The sequence below is a fragment of the Rhagoletis pomonella genome, unplaced genomic scaffold (assembly GCF_013731165.1).
Source record: "Rhagoletis pomonella isolate Grant_MI unplaced genomic scaffold, Rhpom_1.0 Rhpom_scaffold_00004, whole genome shotgun sequence".
NCBI classification, from domain to species: Eukaryota; Metazoa; Arthropoda; class Insecta; order Diptera; family Tephritidae; genus Rhagoletis; species Rhagoletis pomonella.
In genome coordinates, this window is record NW_023458558.1 from 46,980,675 (window position 1) to 47,000,246 (window position 19,572).

Below are 19,572 nucleotides of genomic sequence, written 5' to 3' on the forward strand. Positions count from 1 at the left end.
TATGGGGGAAAAAAACAGCAAAAGCTTTTTCTCAATTGAGAATAACTATAATAATTGCTATCAAACTGTTTCGAACTGCAGCAACAATAAGTATTAACAGTGGCGAATTTCAAGAGTTTTAAAAACAAAATTTTGCATTTTAGCTTGCATAAAAACAAAATCACATGAAGTCAACTTACAACTAACAAGATCCCATACTGAATGCAGAATATATATTTTATAAAATATAAGTCATGATAAAAACATAGCAAGGTAGAACCGTTCTCTCAATTTGTCGGCCATGATTTTTTTTTGAAGTTTGCCAACATTTTAAAATCATATAAAAGTGAAAATAAAAAATTGAAATTGTTCGAAATTGTTGTTGCTTGAGATTGAAAATGAAAATGTGTGTGTGAGTTTGTGAGTAAATTTAAAAATTAAATTGTTTGGAAACGTCAAGAATTTTAAAAGTGACTCTCAGCGGTTCTACCTTACTATATTTTTATCATGATATAAGTGCCTATTAGTTTTGAAAACCTATTTCCCTAGCCAACCGAATAAACAAATTTTTAAGAGCCGAAATTTTTCTCAATCAGTTATGAGCCAGAAGCAAAGGCTGGTTTAAAAATGTCAACTTCAAATTTTTAGATAAATCAATAATATATGAAAACTTTAGTAAATTAGTAATATGTATGTACATCAATTGTTGCCAACATTTAGTATTAGTACATATGCAATTTCCAATTGAAAGGTTTGCACGCAATGACGTAATGATACTTATCTAAAACGAGTTCCATCTGAAAATGGCATACACATTCATATTTATGCATTGCTTCAACACTTTGCCAACTAGTTTCAGCACATAAATTTTAGCCTTAACAACTACTTACCGCATTAATTCGTTATTCAGTAATTCAGTAATGTTTATAATACTCATTTAAATTACACACACATACACGAATAGATTAAGAGAAAAAAATTCTTTTATGATTCGCCAATTGCTCGCTGCTGGCCTCTAAACGACGCGCTTACTCATCGCTTATTAAGTGCTATTATTTGAATGCATTTCAAATGTTGCTCTTCTTTAACCCTAAAATCATGATTGATCCAATACTATTTGCATACATTCGCTTACGCTTCAACGGTGAAGGGATCACGCGAGTGATGTATTTTCAAATGTTTGTTGTGATTGGTTTTCGTTGTGGAACTTTTTCCGCATATGGTGCATTGAAATGGCCGTTCGCCGGTATGTATGCGTCGATGTTCGATGAGATAATAATGCCGATGGAAGGACTTTTTGCACAGGTCACAGGTGAACTTCTTGTTGCCGTGATGCTCACGTCGATGCCGCATATAGTTGTATTTCCGTATGAACTTGCAGCCACAATATTCACATGTGTACGGTTTAATTTGTTTGTGTGCGTTCATGTGATTCTTGAAATCCACCTCGCGTACAAACGCCTTGGGGCAGTGCTCGCATTTGAATGGTTTCGCGGTGCGATTGGCATGTACCCAAGAATGAATTTTCAAATTCCATTTGGTGGAAAACGATTTGCTGCAAATTGGGCAGTCATGTTGTGTGTCCATCGAATGTGTGGCCATGTGCGCCTTGATGGAAGACTTTGCAAATGTTTGCTTGCATAAAGGACACTCCATCGGTTCAGTATAGTCAAATTTATCAGAGTGTGCTAAGCGGATGTGGCGGCGCAAGGAGTTCGCATGCACGAAACGATCACAACAGTATGGGCAACATTTCGGTTTAGCGTCGTGTGTTTCCTTATGCCAAAGGAATCGCGCCTTCGAAGGCAACACTTCCCCACAATGACACACATATTCCTTTTTCCTTATGATCTGCTTGCCATGACGTTTACGATGTTGCGTTAAATTCGAGTAGCGCTTAAAGTACTTGCCTGAACAAAGGGAAATGCAAAAATGTTTGACAATTAGCTCGATTACATATATACTTATATGAAAACTAGAGATATCAAACAAAAGTTATTTTTGTTTTAGTGAGCTGTAAAATGCGCTGTTAAAAATATTATTATCAAATTTAGAGTTAATTGAGAAAACTGTTTTTTTTTTGCTTTTCTTTGGCGTAAAAATAACTCGCGAAATTCGACCAATATTTTTCAACGAAGAACGACCGGTAAGCTTTTTTTTTATTTATTAAGCATTCATACGAAGAAAGATTTAAATGTACGAAGAATTTCGAAATGTCCTAAAAAAGCCCCAAAAATTACGAAGGTTCCAAAAATTAAACTTGAATAATCTCGAGAAAACCCTAAAGTTTCTGAAAATTAAACACGACGAACACCGTAAAAGCACATAAAAGTGTCGAAAGACTCCAAAATATAAATAAAAGATATCGAAAAGTAAAAAAAAATAGCAAAGATTGCGAAAAATAAAATTCAAATACGAAGAATCTCGAAAAATCTCAAGGAAATCTGAACTTATTTTTATTTTCTTTAACTTACACGGTGTTATAAACTACAGACGACCGAATATCGCCCAGTGAAAAACCGTTTCTTGTTTCCGAAAAGCGAATTGCAGATTGATAGTGCAGCACGGGCAAGTGAAATATATTTTCGAAATCGTTTTGCGCTCTCTCAATTGCAGTCACATCATGCAAGTTTTATTTCTGAAACTGATTTCTGTTGAAAATGGTTCCTCGACTGTTATGGTCGTGCTGACTGACACACACACAAAAATGAAGTCGTTTCATTAAATATAATATATAAAGTTTCAAACCAAGTGAAGATAATATGATATAATGATAATTACATTCGTATTGTAATAGACGTTGACATAAAGGAAATTAATATTACATTTAAATGAAAATGTTAAAACGTACCGTTGAAACTGTTCGTATGAGCAAATTAACTGTAATGTACAAAATGTATTAACAAACATCCAAGAAACGAAATAAGAAATATTTGAAAGAAATAAATTTTACTTACTATTATTGGAACTTTCAACCTAAAAATATTACGAATGATTTTAAAACTATCCAATTGGGGAATAACCTGGCGGTATGAGGACTTAGTTCCCGGCCATTTAAATACAATCTGAATTAAATATGCTGACATTACTAAAAATAATTTAGAGGAATAACGCGGTTACTTGTTAGGCCGCAATACACATTTTAAATTAATATAACAACACTTAAAGAGAGAAACCAAGAATTGAAAATAATAAGCATGATACAAATATAAGCAGAAACTTTTGCACGTGGTTCTAGCACTCAGCGGTATTACCATATACATCAGATGGAAAATAACCCACTAAGCCCCAATCTAAAAAAAAGACCGATTTCCGAAATGTGACAGAAATATCTTTCTGGCTGTTCACACAGCAAAATAATAATTTTTCTCTTTCTAAATTTGACAGCGATTTGCGTGGAAAAGTTGGATATATTGCTGCGCCTGACAAGCTCAATAGATATGTTTTCAAGTTAACTGTTATTTGCGATCTCTGATAAAAACACATGCAATGCACTTACCGCATACTTTACACTTGAGTGGCGTGTGTCCAGTATGCATACGCATATGTTCCACCAACGCGCTACGCACCACAAACTTTTTGTCACACACATTGCAACCGAACTCTTTCCAGCCCAAATGGCGTTTCAAATGTAGTGAGAAATTCTTCCAACGCTGAAACGTTTTTCCACAAGTGAAACATTCGGCGGGATGTTCACTCAGATGAGCATCATATAATTTGACCGACGTGAAATTACGACGGCACACGTAACAGAAAAATATCGATTGCTCAATCACTTTCTGCTCCAACTCACTAAGGTTATGACTGTCTTTCAATGTTGAAATGTTATAGGATACCAGCATACGGTAGAGCGCAGCCAATTTTGCGGCTGGTGTAGTCATCGCCAGCGGTTGCAGTGCGGGTTTTGTGTCAACTGCGTCTCCGACGCCATCACCTGCATCGTTTGCATTTGAACTGCTTGCTGGCAACAGTGCTAAGCTTGGCTTTTTGTCCAAAAGTTCTGGCTTAGAATCGATGCCCTCACCACTGCCAGATGTGGATGCAGCCGTCACCACAGGAGCGTTAGCAGAAGTTAATGGTTGGTATACATTGTCCACTTCAATTTTGACAATGTCTTGTTTGGAATCCTCCAGGAATTCCATGCTATCTGAACGAACAACCGAACTATTGTAACCATCTGCCATATTTACAACAACAACATTGTCGACACCACCAGCAATTGTGTCGGATGAAGAAGGAACAGCCGCACCTGTTGGCGCTATCGTAGCCGGACGTTGGACACAAATCAGTCGTCGATTTTGACGCACATAATTATGTTGTGTTATCATATGGGAATTACGATCCTTAAGCTTGGGGAACTCGGCTGTGCAATGTGTGCACTGATATACTTTCTTGCGTTGTCGTCTCTGATCTGCACTCAACGAAGTAGTAGCGTTGGCAGCAGCTGTACCATCGGAGGCCGTAGTCCCACCCATCATAAGTGCTGTAGACGTTGCAATATTATCACTATGCTGTAAGTGTTGCAACTGCTCAGGTGCCTGCAGTTGCTGTTGTTGCTGCTGCTGTTGGTGTAACAATAACTGTTGTGATGTTATTGTAGCGGTTGGCTGCATGCGTGATAGTCCCGTTTTGTCAGCCCTGGCATTACTATCGCGTTTACGTTTCTTTTTATTAGTTGATGAAGTGGAGGGTAAAGCATCAGCATGCCGCGCGAAAAGTTGGAAGTTATTATTACCATTTGCTGCCGCTGAGGTAGATGCTTCCAGAGGGAGACGAAAATCAAAGCTAATTTGAATAAAATAATTTAGAGTTTTAGTTTAAAATCAAATTAAGTGAATATGAGGGAATTAATGTAGACCTTTTGCCTGAACGGTTCGAAGAGGTGGCATTTCCTGTTGCAGCAGCTGAAGCGCTCAAATCCTGTACGGTAAAGTACTCATCGTGATTCCAACCATTTTCATGTTGAAATATCCCGGGAAAGGTGGTTTTGAAAAATCGCGCAGAAAGTTCACCATACATCTATAATTGTTATTGATATTGTCTATTACCTAAATGCTAATTAAATATACAATTAGTAAATATTTTTGCTAATAATTATAACGCGCTTTCAGATGCTCAATTTGATATTTTAACACAGTTTTGCAGCAATACACCAGCATTTTTTGCGGGTCTATCGGAGTCGAGTCTGGATTGATAAGAGTTAATTCTGATGCGGTTACAACCGAGCAGGAATCGCTTGCCCAGTATTAGATTGTGCTTATTAAATGGGAGAGTTTTAAGGTCTCGCTGGTTAGACGGTGCTCAGCCGACATCAGAAAACAGTGTCGCACTAGTATCCGGTCACCAAACTGGCGCAGCATAATTTAAAACCATCCAATTGGAAATTGTGTGTTGCCAACATCGTTTTGTTTAACTGCAGTCTCAGTGCGGTACACCAAAAAGTGTCGCGCCGTGTCGCGTAATGCCCCTGCAGAGCGGTCCTACCTTTAGTCAGAAGAATTTTTGCTGGCAAAATCTTGAAAAATGTCAAACTCAACTGAATTTAAATTAACGGAAATTAAAGAACACACGAAAAGTGAGAATAATCTAAAAACTAAAAAAAGTGAATTGAAAATGGAAGGAGGCCCTTTGCAGCTTTGTACTTTATTGACATTTTCAAGCTGTCAAAAGTAACACATACAATTTTATTCTTATTCTTGGCCAGGTAGTAAAAAGGCTGGCCGCAATTTGATAGGGGAGAGGGTGTAGCTTCTTGCAGTAAAGAAGCGAGAAATATCGGCGAAATAGTCGATTACGTTCAAACAAAGGTCAGCAATGCCAATATGGAGAATCGGACGCCAATATGGAGAAATCGTCAGAGTAGAAGATCATAGAAACTCCCTCCTGTGGCTAAGGAAGCTTCATCTTGTAGTAGTTAAACAGTAACATGTAGTAAGGCCTCAAGTGCCTTCACTACCGGGGGCAGATTACAATTAATACCTCGCCTTTAATGATCCTTTGGTTAACACTTTGAAACTAGTAAAGGTAAATGTTTCTTATTTCGGTGGATAATTGGCGCATAAAGAGAATTGTCTTTTGGTGTAATTTTAATTATTTCCCATATATGTATTTTACTTACCGGCTGACTCCAAGAGTTCTCGATGTCGCAATTGCTTTCCTGTCCAGAAATCTCACCCTTTGCCGGCATCTTTTCATCAGTACGTATATTCAGTGCATCTGTAGTGCAACCACCAGCCAAGCTGCTCTCTGTGGCAGCAGCGAAAGAGGACGAGGTCGAAGATGGTGCGCCAGGCATGCCAACTACAATTTCTCGCTTACAAGTATCCAGATCCAAGTATTTGCCTACGTCACCACCATCTACGGCGGCATTGCAATCGACCCCCAAAGCTGTTTCGAAATCAGCATTTGCCGTGGCCATTGCATGATGGTACCAGTGTGAAGCATTATTTCCTATATCGCCACTACCGCCACGTACGCTCCCAAAGCGATTAGTATGTGCTTGTTGCTGTTGAGTTGAACTGGTGGATTCATCTGTGTGCACGGTGTTGCTGCCGGATGCAAGTGTTGCAGCTGTGGTAGCGTCCTGTGTCGCCTGTTGATATATGGCTGAGAAATTACCTCCTTTTGCATCCGTCTGCTGTACACCAGCAGCTACACCACCACCGTTGCCATATAGAAAGCTAAATGGATAATCGGTGAAGTTGTGATTGAGTTGATGCTGCTGTTGCTGGTGTTGATGTTGTTGTTGTTGCTGCTGTTGTTGTTGTTGAACAGTAATTAAATCCTTAGCATTAGATGTGGTCGTGCTATTGGTTGCAGTGGTAGGTACATCTGAAGCCGATTGTGATTGTGAATATGATGATGAAACTACGATCTCTTGCACATCGTCATGGGCTATAAATTCGTCTTCGCAACGCAAGGCGGCATGTGATTCGGTGCTATTTGTATTGGTAATAGTGAGACCCGTCGTCGGTTTCTTCTCATTCATAGTACTCGAAGTATTAGAGAAAATTGAAGTGGCAGAGAGAAAATTAGCCACGCTCGTATGTGTGGGTTCTCGTTTCTTTGAATTTGCAAAATCCAACAGAACACGGGCATCATCATTGTCATTGGAATTGGTGATCTCTTTTGTTTCCTCTTTGAGCAGCTGCAGAGAGCTTGCTTGCGGCTCCTGTTCGGTCTTACATTGAATGATGGTTTCACAATTATTAGAACTGGAGTTTAAATGATTCTCCAATATGCTATGGCCCAACGTGTTTCCTTTAATGCAGACCCTGTTTATATTCGCTTCGTAAACTGATGTGTTTGGCTCACTTTTTATTAATTTGTGTGCTATTGTATGTGTCATTTGCTGTTCTTTATGTTGTTGCTGTATCTTCTCCTCCAATTCCATTCTTGCTTTGGATGAGGTTGTCGGTTGTTCGCATAGTGCTTCTTCTGTAAGAACTTGGAGTTTTACTTCCTTAAAGTCCCTATTTATATTTTGGGTTTGGGTGATGTTGCTTTTGTTGTTTTGGTTGAGGTTAGCATTTGCATCAGTCTTTGTTACTTTTGGCTTGATAACCAGCTTCTTTGGGCCTCTTTTCTGCACTGGCAGTGAACTCAAGGGAGGAGCTTGTGTGTCCAGCTCAGCCTGTGAATCTGATTCAGGCTGTACATTAACTAATTGCTGCTGTTGCTGATGTTCGTCTTTATGCGCCTGTTGCTCCTCTTGTAATTGTATAAAATGTTGCCGCGACAAATCCTGAATTATTATTGATGTAACTTGCGTTTTGTTTGAAGAAGTAGCTAGTTCTGCATACAATTTTTGAGATTTTTTTTCTATTACCGCCGAAAAGTCCACAGCTGATTGCGGTAATTCTTTTTGCGGCTGTTGTTGCTGACTAGTTGTTGCCATGCGTATAACACTGGTTACATGACTGGAGCACGTTGCTGTTGATGGTCCTGTAGCCGACGTGGATGTTAGAGCACTTGTATTCGCACTTTGCATCTGTGGCATTGTGGAACTGGCAGCCTTTGTATCATTGTCACTGTCATTTATTCTAACTTTATTGCTACTACAATTATTTTCAACTATTTTTTCAGTCTCATTTTTGTTGGCGGTTGTAGGTGGTTCGATTACAGTTGATTCGGGAAACTCATTAATCTGGTTTTCTTCGTTAAAATATCCATCCTTAAGTTCGTCGAACTTATGCTGATCCGGTGGTTGATTATTAATTTCGTAGTCATCATCAATCGGCTCCTCTTTTTCAACTTTCAGCAAAGGTATCGGCATGGCACCCGATAATGCACTGCTCTTCGCTGTAATTTTACTAGATGCTATTATATTGCCAACAAGATCGAGATATTCATCCAAATTTAACTGCACGTCGCTCAGCACTGTTATAGTATTCTTTGAACTGCGCTTACGCGATGTTCCGGCAGAATTAGGACTTTGGTTGGAGCTTGATGAAGAACTGGGCACCACATTGGATTCGGTGTTAATATTTGAACTGGAACTCGAAACAGCAATGGGATCGTTGATTATTTCTGTATTGAGAGAATCAACGGACGCACTATGTAATGGTGTGCCTGTATCGCTATTTGCATTACTGTTACTGCCATTGCTGGGGCTTGCAGATGACCTTTCGCTAGTATATCCTTTTGTCTCTACATTCCCTTCAGCTGTGCTATTGTCGACACTAGTTTCTGCATTATTTACCTGAGGACTCCTGTCTGAAGCAGACTGCTCACATTTGTCTTCTTCGCCCGATTTTATGGTTTCTGTGGGACTTCCAGGGCATTCAATATCCATTGTTTCAACTTCACTTCCTTCCGTTTGCTCGGGGATTGTTTGTACCTTCTTTTTGTCGTTGTCTTTTATATCGCTTTCGTCGTTATCCCCACCTTCGTCATCTTTTTCGTTATCCTCGTGTATGTGTAACACACTTAACGGTGACTGATATATACGCTCGATCACCGAAAACTCACCATTATCCTTCTCCACGCACTCGACAATGTGTTTCGGTGTTTCCTGAACGATAAAATCACCATTGTCGCGCTCTAAATAGTGCGCTACTGGCGATTCAGCGTAACGCAACACTGATGATGAAGGAGATTGTGCCGCTGTCATCAATGAATTATAGGGTGAAGATACTTGCCTAATGCCACCAGCTGATGCAATGGCTATAATGGCAGGCCCTGCAGTAGCATGGGAGACCGTATTTGAAGAATGCGCCTGAGTTAGTGTAGTGACACTGGCCATAGCACTGTGCTCAGAACCAGCTGTAGCACCTCGTTGATGCACAGCTGGCGACGCTTTCATCGAATGGACGAAAGTTGACATCGAATGTGGCAAGTGTTGATGGAGCTGCTGCAAATTGTTAGATGTGCGTGTTGGTGGTGGAGGCGGTGGTAGCAGTTCGGTTGGTTTCGGTAGAATCGAAGGTTTTATGTTTAAAGTTGGTATATTAGCAAGTGTCTGTTGTTGGTTACGGTGGTGTAATTGAAGCGTTGTTAGAGCTCTTGTTTGTAATGGCGCCGGATGCATTGTCGGCTGTTGAATTTGTTGTGGAAGCTGCTGCAATTGTTGCTGCAATTGCTGTGGCTGTGGCTGTTGCTGATGATGATGGTGCACTTGATTCTTATCACCTGTTGGATGCTTATTTTTGTTTTGGTTATGTTGAGATCGAATTTGGCTTATCGCAGTGCCATACGCGGGCGGTGGTTTTTGATGCTGTATTTGCGTTGTGGCATGGAAGGGGAAAAGCTGTAAGTTAAATGAAAGGTTATTACAGAAAACATCGGTTCAAGTCAATATAACATTTGGTCTTGAGGAAAAATAGAGTCAAGTTTCTTGTGTCAGGATCAAACGTACCTGGAGGGTAGGCGGTGGAGTCGGCAAAGCTGTAGAATAATATAATTTAAGATTCTGCTGCTGCAGATTATGACTTTGCTGCTGTTGTTGAAACTGATTTTGAACATGTGGATGTGACTGCTGAATCGGATGCATTTGAACCTGACGATGAGTAGTGACATTACTTGCAAATAGTGTGGCTGAATGTGATGGATGTAGCAGTTTGTTCGGTATTTGGCCAACCACTAGAGGCAGTGGTACCACTGTTGGAGGAGGTGGTGCTAATGCAGTGCGTTGTGGGGCATTTGCGCGACTTGCACTCACGCTATCTATATCATGTTGATTTTGATTTTGCTGATGCTTTTGCTGTTGTTGTTCTAATTGACTTGGTGATATTTGTTTTTGCTGTGTTTTACCATATCTATTGGCAGAGAATTCCTCAAAATTGCCGGGAAGAATTTGCCCGACAGCGCTAAGTGGGGCCACAGTTGTGGGTGAAACCTTAACTTTATCTTTGCCATTATTAACACATTCGGACTTGTCATCCACAATATCTTTCACACCAGTGCCCTTTGTGATTGCAGCGGTATCAACTGGTGGCCCGACGGTCGCTGTTGCAGTGGAGGCGGCTGCGGATGATGTCGATGGTTTAGTTATTGCTGATATTGCACTAAACGCAGCTGTGAAGTTCAGACTGTTGTTCTGAGTCGGCCCGGCAGATATAAAGGGTGATAGCTTGCTCGGTGTCGCATTGCTGGTTGCATTTGCATCCGCAACAATGGTTTCCGTCTTCGGTTTTTCGTCCGGATCTGCTTTAGATTCACCACCCCCACTTAAGGATGCCGCAAGCGCAGTTCCCGCAATAGTGCCTCCACTACCCGAAATTGTCATCTGCACCAGAGCCTTAATTACTTGTTCCTTAGGATGCGTCTCTAAATGATCGGAAAGGTTCATGCCAGCATGCAGAAATAGCGTGCATACTGGACACTGTACGTTCTCCCCCATTTTGAATTTCTTCTATGCTTCGTGGACTTTGTATGGATTGGATTTAATTTGATGCTACTGCAGAATTTCTTTCAAGACGATAAGGCTTGAAATCATAAAATCGATACACTTTTATATAAACCCATCTTCGTTAAAAGATCAGCGAACTAAGCGAGGTTTTACTAGAAAGAGAAGGAGATTCGTTTAATGCTGGACGACTTTTAAAACTTAAACAATAAACTCGCAGTCACACTCAACAAGAAATAAAATATTTTTTATATCAAATGCTTTTATTTGCATAAAAATTCAGTCAAATTGTAATAACTCTTAAATTATCTGATGATTTCCAAGTCTTAAAATTAGCAACAACATCTGGCAACCATATTTCGCACGACTCAAACACGTTTTCCTTTGTAAAGAGACCAGCGTACAGACTTCGGATTATAATTACTCCATTTTTTCAAAGAGTTGAAATCTACTCTTCTAATCGGCCGGGCTTAAAGTCTACCCGTTTCTTTTCATTAAAATTCTGGTTATATTATGTGTGTATGTTCAGTAGGGTGGTCCAAAAATACATGCGAGGAGGAAGTTTAAACTGTTACTCTCGCCCCCTAGAATTTTTCTAAATGGAAAAGAGGATACCAACATTTTTTTTTTTTGTTAAAAAGAAAAGATATTTAGAACATCCTTAAAGCCCATGAAGTTTTCCAATTTAACACTTTTTCGTAGAAATGGTACAGAGTTCTCGAAAATCAATATTTTTCAATCGGAAAACTCTGTCTCCTTAGGAGACTTACCAACACCAAGATTTTCAGTTGGAAAGAGTTACCACTGTCAAAATTATTATTAAGAAAAACACTACAGATTTGTTCATGTAAAATTTATCCAGTAACTTGCCAGCAACACTCCAACAACTTCATTTCTTAGATTTCCCTCTCATAGAGAAAAATATCCAAAGATTACGTAAACGCAAAACCAGTAACAATTTGCAAGTTTCAGCTGATTAATTTCTGGTTTATTCGTCGACTGTAAATTTTCAGTGCAAAATTGTTCACTACTACTTTTCATGTTGATTGGTGAATTGCAATATATCAGACTGACAGTACAATAGTAATCGTGAAATAAAATAATTGTTCACTAAAATTAACAGTCGAATAGTAAAAAAAAAAATCAGCCTAATGAGAAATTTTTTTCTTCACTAATATTCAGCCTCATTGCGAGAGTCCTGTCGAATGCAAGTCGTTTTTCGAGAGTCGAATCGTAACGAAAATTTCATGTCATTGCCTAAAATTTCGACTCGACTAGTGTATTAAAACGGAAAAACTTGGCAGCACTGGATAGTTTTCGACGATTTTCGTCGTTCACTTATTTCAGCACGACAGTCGACAGTGCCAATGTTGTCGAGTCGTACAATTTAGCCTAATTTACGACTTACGCAATGAGGCTGATTGATAGTTAAAAAATCCAACACTTGTGTTAGTTTTATTTTTTTGCTGAAGCATTTACATATTTTGCGCTACCAGTACACCTTTCAAATATGAGCCAAGTTCAATTCTGTTGATATGACATTCATAATATGGTCGCCAGATGAAGACAGCGTACTCGAGCTTAGAACGAACAAGAGTAGTGTATAGTAATTTTATGGTATATGGATCAGTGAAGTCCGAGCTAAATCGACGGATAAATGCAAGCATTGAATATGACTTTGCAATGGTATAATTTAAGTGGCTGTGAAAAAGAAATCTAGCATCAAAAATTACACCTAAGTCAGAAACTTCACCAATGGTGGCAAGCTGCGAGTCACCTATGAGATACGAAGTCTGGGTAATGGAACGTGATTTGGAGTAGGAGACATGGTAACACTTTTTTATATTTAAATTTAATCTATTTTTGGAGCACCAAGCAACCACATTATTAAGATCAGCCTGTAGATTGAATGAGTCTGAAGCATTAGAAATTGTAGAATAGATTTTCAAGTCATCCGCATACAATAAAAATTTTGAAAAGTTGAAACAACTAGAAATATCATTAATGAAAATCACGAAAAGCATTGGACCCAAGATGCTCCCCTGAGGAACTCCAGAGGAGGCGATGAAGGGATAGGAGGACACATTGTCAACTACAACAACACAATTCCGCGAAGAAAGATATGATTTTACCCAAGATAAAAAAGCTGAATGAAAACCTAAGCTAGCCAATTTTAAAATTAATTTGAATGACAGACTTTGTCAAACCCCTTCGAAAAGTCCGTATATACGGTATCGACTTGCAGACGGTTATTAAAGGCAGTTAAACAGGATTCGGTAAAAACAGCTAGGTTAGTTACAGTGGACCTTCCAGGCATAAAACCATGCTGATTAACAGATATTAAGAGACTAACAGCAAAAAATACTTTTTGTTTGACAATAAACTCAAATAATTTGGATATCGTTGATAATTTTGCTATTGGCCGATAGTTGCTTATATCGTTTTTATTGCCAGATTTGAATACCGGGGTGATAAGAGTGGTCTTCCAAGCTTCTATAAACTCCCCCTGTTCAAGCGATTTATTGAAGATCAAAAAAGTGGATAGGCAAAGGCGGGACAATTCTTCAACAGGAATGACGATATTCCATCAACATCAGATTGAGTTGAAGATTTGATATGCCGGATGCCATCCTCAACATCATCAATTGAAATAGCAAGCGAACCAAAATTGATAGGAGAATGGGCACTCTGAGGATAACCGACACAAGGATCCGAATCCTTCACAAAGTTGGAGCGAAAGAAATCCGCGAAAAGATTGGCAGCTTCAGAGGGAGTAGAAGCTTGCATTTCATGATAAAACACATCACATATTAGACTACATTCTGTCCTCTAAATGGGTAATACAGAATATAGGTAACAAACCCACTTTTTTCACCAGCAGGAGACAAGAAGTGATAGATCTAACCTTAATCAACGTAGTTATAACGGATCATATCAAAGGATGGTTGGTCTGTGCTAAACAGGCTACAAAGGAGTGTGTGTATAGGCATTACAGGAGCCATGAGTACAACGTCAGGACCGGCTCTTAATGATTTGTTGAATTTGTCGCCTCAGGATTTAGCGATCGAAGAGGAGGCAATGAAAACGATGTGCCGACTGTACTCTTTTGATCTGTGGCAGGACGATCGGAGCTCTGGGCACAGATAAATGTTCAGAAGGTTGTCAGAGCAATATCCTTTGTTTTTGGCACCAAATGACAAACTGATACCTAGAGTCTCCTTTGGTAGAAAGTACGCGGTTAGATTTCCTACAAGGGAACAATAGAGAGATGCAGACACTCTCTTGGGAAGCTCGGTGAAAACTTTCGATACTGACGGCTCAAAAACTGAAAACGGTACTAGAGCTGGATGGCATCTGGGCGGAAACTTCAGATGCTTTACCGCTTTGGGTGCAATGACAACGGTCTTTCAATCGGAAGTCTTTGCAATACTGAAAGTGGCAGACTGGATAATTGGCGAAAGGTGGCGCGGACATAAAATCAGGATCTGCAGTGACAGCCAAGCTGATCTAAAGATCCTGGAAACCGCTCGAACCTCTTCAAAATTAGTCCAGGAATGTAAGCTGAGGCTGAACTCCGTTACAAGATGGATGAGCTTGAACTTATGTGGGTGCCAGGACACAACGATGTTCCTGGGAACGAACTGGCTGATGAATTGGTGAACCAAAATTCATAAAGGAGTCTGGTAAGTTTGCAGAGGAGTAATGAATTCCCACCCCACCTACATATACCTCTCCTCTAAATCCTGTTTCTTGGCCTTAAGTACAATGGGCAATACTGCTTGAGTGCTCGGAAAAATTTGTTTTTGGATGGTTATTGCGGCTTTTTTGTAAAAATTCAAGATTCACAATTAACATTACGAGTATGAATTCAAGAATTTATATCAATGAAATAAAAATAAGTGTAAATATAACTGAAATAATGCCTTCCGCGAAATAGAACCTGTCAACAAAAATCTCAAATCGTTATTTGGCGGGCGGACGTAGGCGGACTCAAAGTTTATAAAACAATAAAGTTATCACACAGCAGTCTAAACACACAATTACTTACATCGGTACTCATAGACGTCCGTCACGCTAGCTGACCCACTTCTCCAAAAAATTATAAAAAATTACTCAGGAATTAGGTGCAACTTAGGGCCTCCAAAATTTATTTAAGGGACCAGTCGGTTTCCGAGAAAATTGCAAAAATATATATATGTATACACTAAACTTCGCCGAACACTGGTAAATATTGTTCAGGAATAAGGTGCAATTCAGGGCCACCAAAATTAACTTCGGTGCACACTCGATATCCGAAATATTCCGAAAACTGTGATTTGGGTCAGCTAGCGTAACGTCACGCTAAACTTCGTCGAACACTCCCATCCCATAGGCGTGGAATTTTTTATCAGCTATAACTTCGGAACCACAAGTGACACGAACTTGAAATTTGGTATGCAGACAAATCAACAGTAGGTGCTTATACGAGGGTATATATAAACGAGTTTGTAAAAGGGGTGTGGCACATCCCATAGGTGTGGAATTTTTTATCAGCTATATCTTCGGAACCATTATTCCCACGAACTTGACATTTGGTATGCGGACATATCAATGGTAGGTGATTATAGGACGGTATATACAGTATCGGTCATATCTATAGCACGCCATTTCCAAGTGATATTGTGTGCCCCTTATGTTTATTTATTTATTTTTAAGAATTTTCAATTAAGATTTAGTTCATTCTCAGACAAACCCCATATATAGCCAAGTTCAACAATTTGTAAAAAACTACAAAAACGTGTTACAAATTTTCACCTAAATTTGAAACTTTTTTCCCGGAAGTGTTAGAATTTTTTTGAGTATACAATTTTTTAGCCCCTGCAATTTTAGTCTGATAATGTGCAAATTTCAAGGGGCTACGAATTACCGTTCATTTTTTAGAACTTTTTTTTGTCGCATTCGCTTCCATATAATGAATAAACTCAATTTATTTGTATATGGAAGAAAACCGCAACACCTTTGGCGAAAAAAATTCTAAAACATCAACGGTAACTTTTAGCCATTTGAAACTTGCATATTATCAGACTAAAATTGATTGGGCTATAAAACTGTGTATTCAGAAAAATTCAAACACTTCCGAGAAAAAAGTTTGAAATTTAGGTGAAAATTTGTTGCACTTTTTTGTAGTTTTCTACAAATTTTTAAACTTGGGTTTATATGGGTTTTGTTAGAGAAAGAAGTGTATTTTAATTGAAAATTCTTAAGAATAAATAAACATAAGTATAGATATGACCGATACTGTATAAACGAGTTTGTAAAAGGAGGCGTTGCAAATCCCATAGGCGTGGAATTTTTATAAGCTATAACTTCGGAACCATAAGTCACACGAACTTGAAATTTGGTATGCAGACATATCAATAGTAGGTGCTTATATGAGGGTATATATAAATGAGTTTGTAGAAGGGGGCGTGGCACAACCCATAGGCGTGGAATTTTTTATGAGCTATATCTTCGGAACCATAAGCCCACCTAAATTGAAATTTGGTATGCAGACATATCAATGGTAGGTGCATATATGAGGGTATATATAAATGAGTTTGTAGAAGAGGGCGTGGCACATCCTATAGGCGTGGAATCCTTTAGCAGCTATAACTTCGGAACCACAAGTGACTCGAACTTGAAATTTGGTATGCAGACATATCAATGGTAGGTGTTTATAGGAGGGTATATATGTATAAAGGAGTTTGTGAAAGGGGCGTGGCATATTCCATATTCCTTTATCCGCATCAATCTGAAATTTGGTATGCAGTCATATACATATTTGCTTATAATAAGGTTTATATAAATGGGTTTGTAAAAGGGGACGTGGCGCATCCCATAGGCGTGGATTTTCTTATCATCTATAACTTCGGAACCATAAGTCCCTCGAACTTGAAATTTAATATGTAGACATATCAATGGTAGGTGGCGATAGGAGGGTATATATGAACGAGTTTGTAAAAGGGGGCGTGGCGCATCCCATAGGCGCGTGGAATTTTTTATCAGGTATAACTTCGGAACCATAAATCGCACGAACTTCACGAACGCACGAATTCGGTATGCAGGTATAGCTATGGTAGGTGCTTATAAAAAGATAAATATATATGAGTTTGTAAAAGAAAGCGCGGCAGATCCTATATGCGCGGAAAATTTTATCAGCTATAACTCAAAACCATAAGTTACATGAAATTTAAATTTGGTATGCAGACATATCAATGGTAGGTGCTTATAGTAATAGTCATAGATCAGCCATAAATTGGGAACCATAAGTCACATGAACTTGAAATTAGGTATTCAGACATAGGTATCAATTAGAGGTGTCCAGAGTTAAGTATATGTGTATAAATTCATCTATTAGATATTTAAAACTGTGTGTTTTTTTTAAACCTTACCGTCCTTAGGTTATTTTTAAATGTAAAGATTACATCGTTTTTTAATCTCGCGATGCTGTTAAACGAAAAAGGTTCCTTGATAATAAATAAAACTCCTTCCGAATTAAGCATTCTACCAAAAAAGTGCAGCTATACTAAAACAGCTAATCGAATAGGCAGCTAAACGGAATGTACCGTAGTAGACTAATTTTAATTTAGGAATTCGATTGTTACCTTAATCCACCTACTATTAATAATGTAACAAGATTTGTTAGTACAAGTAATGATCAATATATATTAGTTAAAGCACGATAAAGCTAAAAGTATCGCTCATAAGGACGCCTCAATATAATAAATGAAAATAGTTTGTATCCCTTAAATTATGCTGAACTGAATATGTATTTGTATTACTGTTTTATATTTTTATTTGTTTACCTCGAACGACGTCGGATGCTTTGCTAGTAAATAATAAAAATAATAAAAAATGTTTATATAATATTTACGTACATACACTGGTCGAACAAATTTTAGCCGCACCAAGTATTTTTATCGTTATTTAATTTCAGCTATATTTTTTTACCGAAATATACTTCATTCTTTAACAAATAGCGTATAAATCGAAGTTTAAAACTTTGTGCAAAATTAAAAAAAAAAAATCCACCAACTTTCGTAAAAATTTCGAGCTTTTTAGAAAGATTTTAAGTATGCCGTTTTGTAGCCAATTGAATTCTATTATAATAAAGTGCAAGTTTCAAGTGTCTAAAATTGTTTTGCCAAAGTGTTTGTGGTTTTTTTTTCATATGAAAATAAATTATGTTTATTCGTTATAGGAAAGCAAATGCGACAAGCAAAACTCTAAATAATCAACGTAAATTTTTGGCCAATGGAAACTTTATCATACTAGAATTGAACGAGGTAAAAATCCCCTCAAAAAACGGTCAATTCCCCGATTCCCCACGCAAACTGAAATTCCCCTCAAATCGGCGAATTCCCCACGAGTTGGTTTGCCTACTGTGCATGCACATGGCGAAAAAATAAAATATGAATTAATAAAATAAACATTGAATGGGGTCGTTATTCGAGCTTGACCTTCAAATTGAATATTTAATCGAAAATATTTAAATTGCTTATAACTCAAGTAACAGAGTACTAACAATGGTATGTACATGCGCACACATAGCCAAACAAATACATAATCACTGATTTAGTGACTAAAAGGTTGAATTACTGAAACGCTAAATATGATACTGAAGTGCTGAAGTAATACTCTCCGATCACAACTGGTTAAAAGTCGCCCAACAGTTTAACAAATCGGGCATTTACTCATATTTTTCTGGCAAAAGAATACAAGTGATAATGAAAGCAAAACTCGAAACGGGTAATCAACAATGACAAAGACAATGAATACGAACGCAAAAACAAACAAATAAGAATCCAAGTATCAAGAAAGAAGTCGCATTCTTATTGTTTTATAAACCATGAACTACAAATGTACGTACATACATAAGTATGCACATTTGTCTACATAAATTAATTTGTGGATGGCTTTATGTATTTAAAGCTGAAAAGGTGCACACTTATAAGTAATACATATGTACATACATATGTACATTGTACATATGCATAAACCAAAGAGAGCTAATCATGGCCAACCATAAAAAATGAAACCTGGAGAAAAGTAAGTGTTCTTTCAGAACTATGTACGTCACCGGAAAGAAACAATGCATGGGGCAGTGAAGAGATTCCACATTGAAGCACACAGGTTATACCTAAACAAAAGTGTACATACATAAATATGTAGTACGTATGGGTATATACAATGTACATATGTATGTAGGTATATCTTTTTTAGAAGCGATGAGACAATCTCAGGCACCGCACTCGTTTGGTCGTTTTGTAATGCAGTTCTTTTATTTTTTGTTATGCGCATCTTCAGCGATCAATTTGAACACATCCACATATATACGCTTATTCTATATATATATGTACTAGCACACACATATGTATGAACATATTTATATGCCGAGTGGGGTGCAGCAGACGATAATAATGACAACCAAAGCAAAAGCAATAACAGCACAAACACATACGAAGCAAGTGATTAAGGAACTAAATGAACAACAGTAGAATAAGCGAACGAAAGATAAAAACAAAAGCAAATTTAAACATTTAAAGCTTGAAATACATCCCTGCAAGAACGTGCTGACAAAATTACCACTACACTCACATTCGTTATGTCAGCACTGACCGACAGTTTACTTTTCAAATGTGTGCCATTGTGATTGCCAAAAAGAGACAATCGCATCCGATAATGCTAACTATATAACTACATGTGTAAGAACGAGAGAACCGATTTAC

General features: G+C 38.1%; 1 protein-coding gene across 2 annotated transcripts in view; it reads right to left on the bottom strand.

Annotated features, from left to right (window-relative positions):
• Nucleotides 1–492: 492 nt before the first annotated feature.
• LOC118737656 overlaps nt 493–19,572 on the bottom strand; it is a 25,024-nt gene continuing 5,944 nt past the window's right edge. For both annotated transcript variants that reach the window (XM_036468311.1, XM_036468312.1), the window contains exons 3-7: nt 9,836–10,980; nt 6,098–9,727; nt 4,838–4,998; nt 3,479–4,764; nt 493–1,889 (exon numbers count right to left, since the gene is read on the bottom strand). In XM_036468311.1, the coding sequence (XP_036324204.1) occupies nt 1,111–1,889; nt 3,479–4,764; nt 4,838–4,998; nt 6,098–9,727; nt 9,836–10,819 (6,840 nt within the window). In that variant the 5' untranslated portion in view covers nt 10,820–10,980 and the 3' untranslated portion in view covers nt 493–1,110. The remainder of the gene's footprint in view (nt 1,890–3,478; nt 4,765–4,837; nt 4,999–6,097; nt 9,728–9,835; nt 10,981–19,572) is intronic.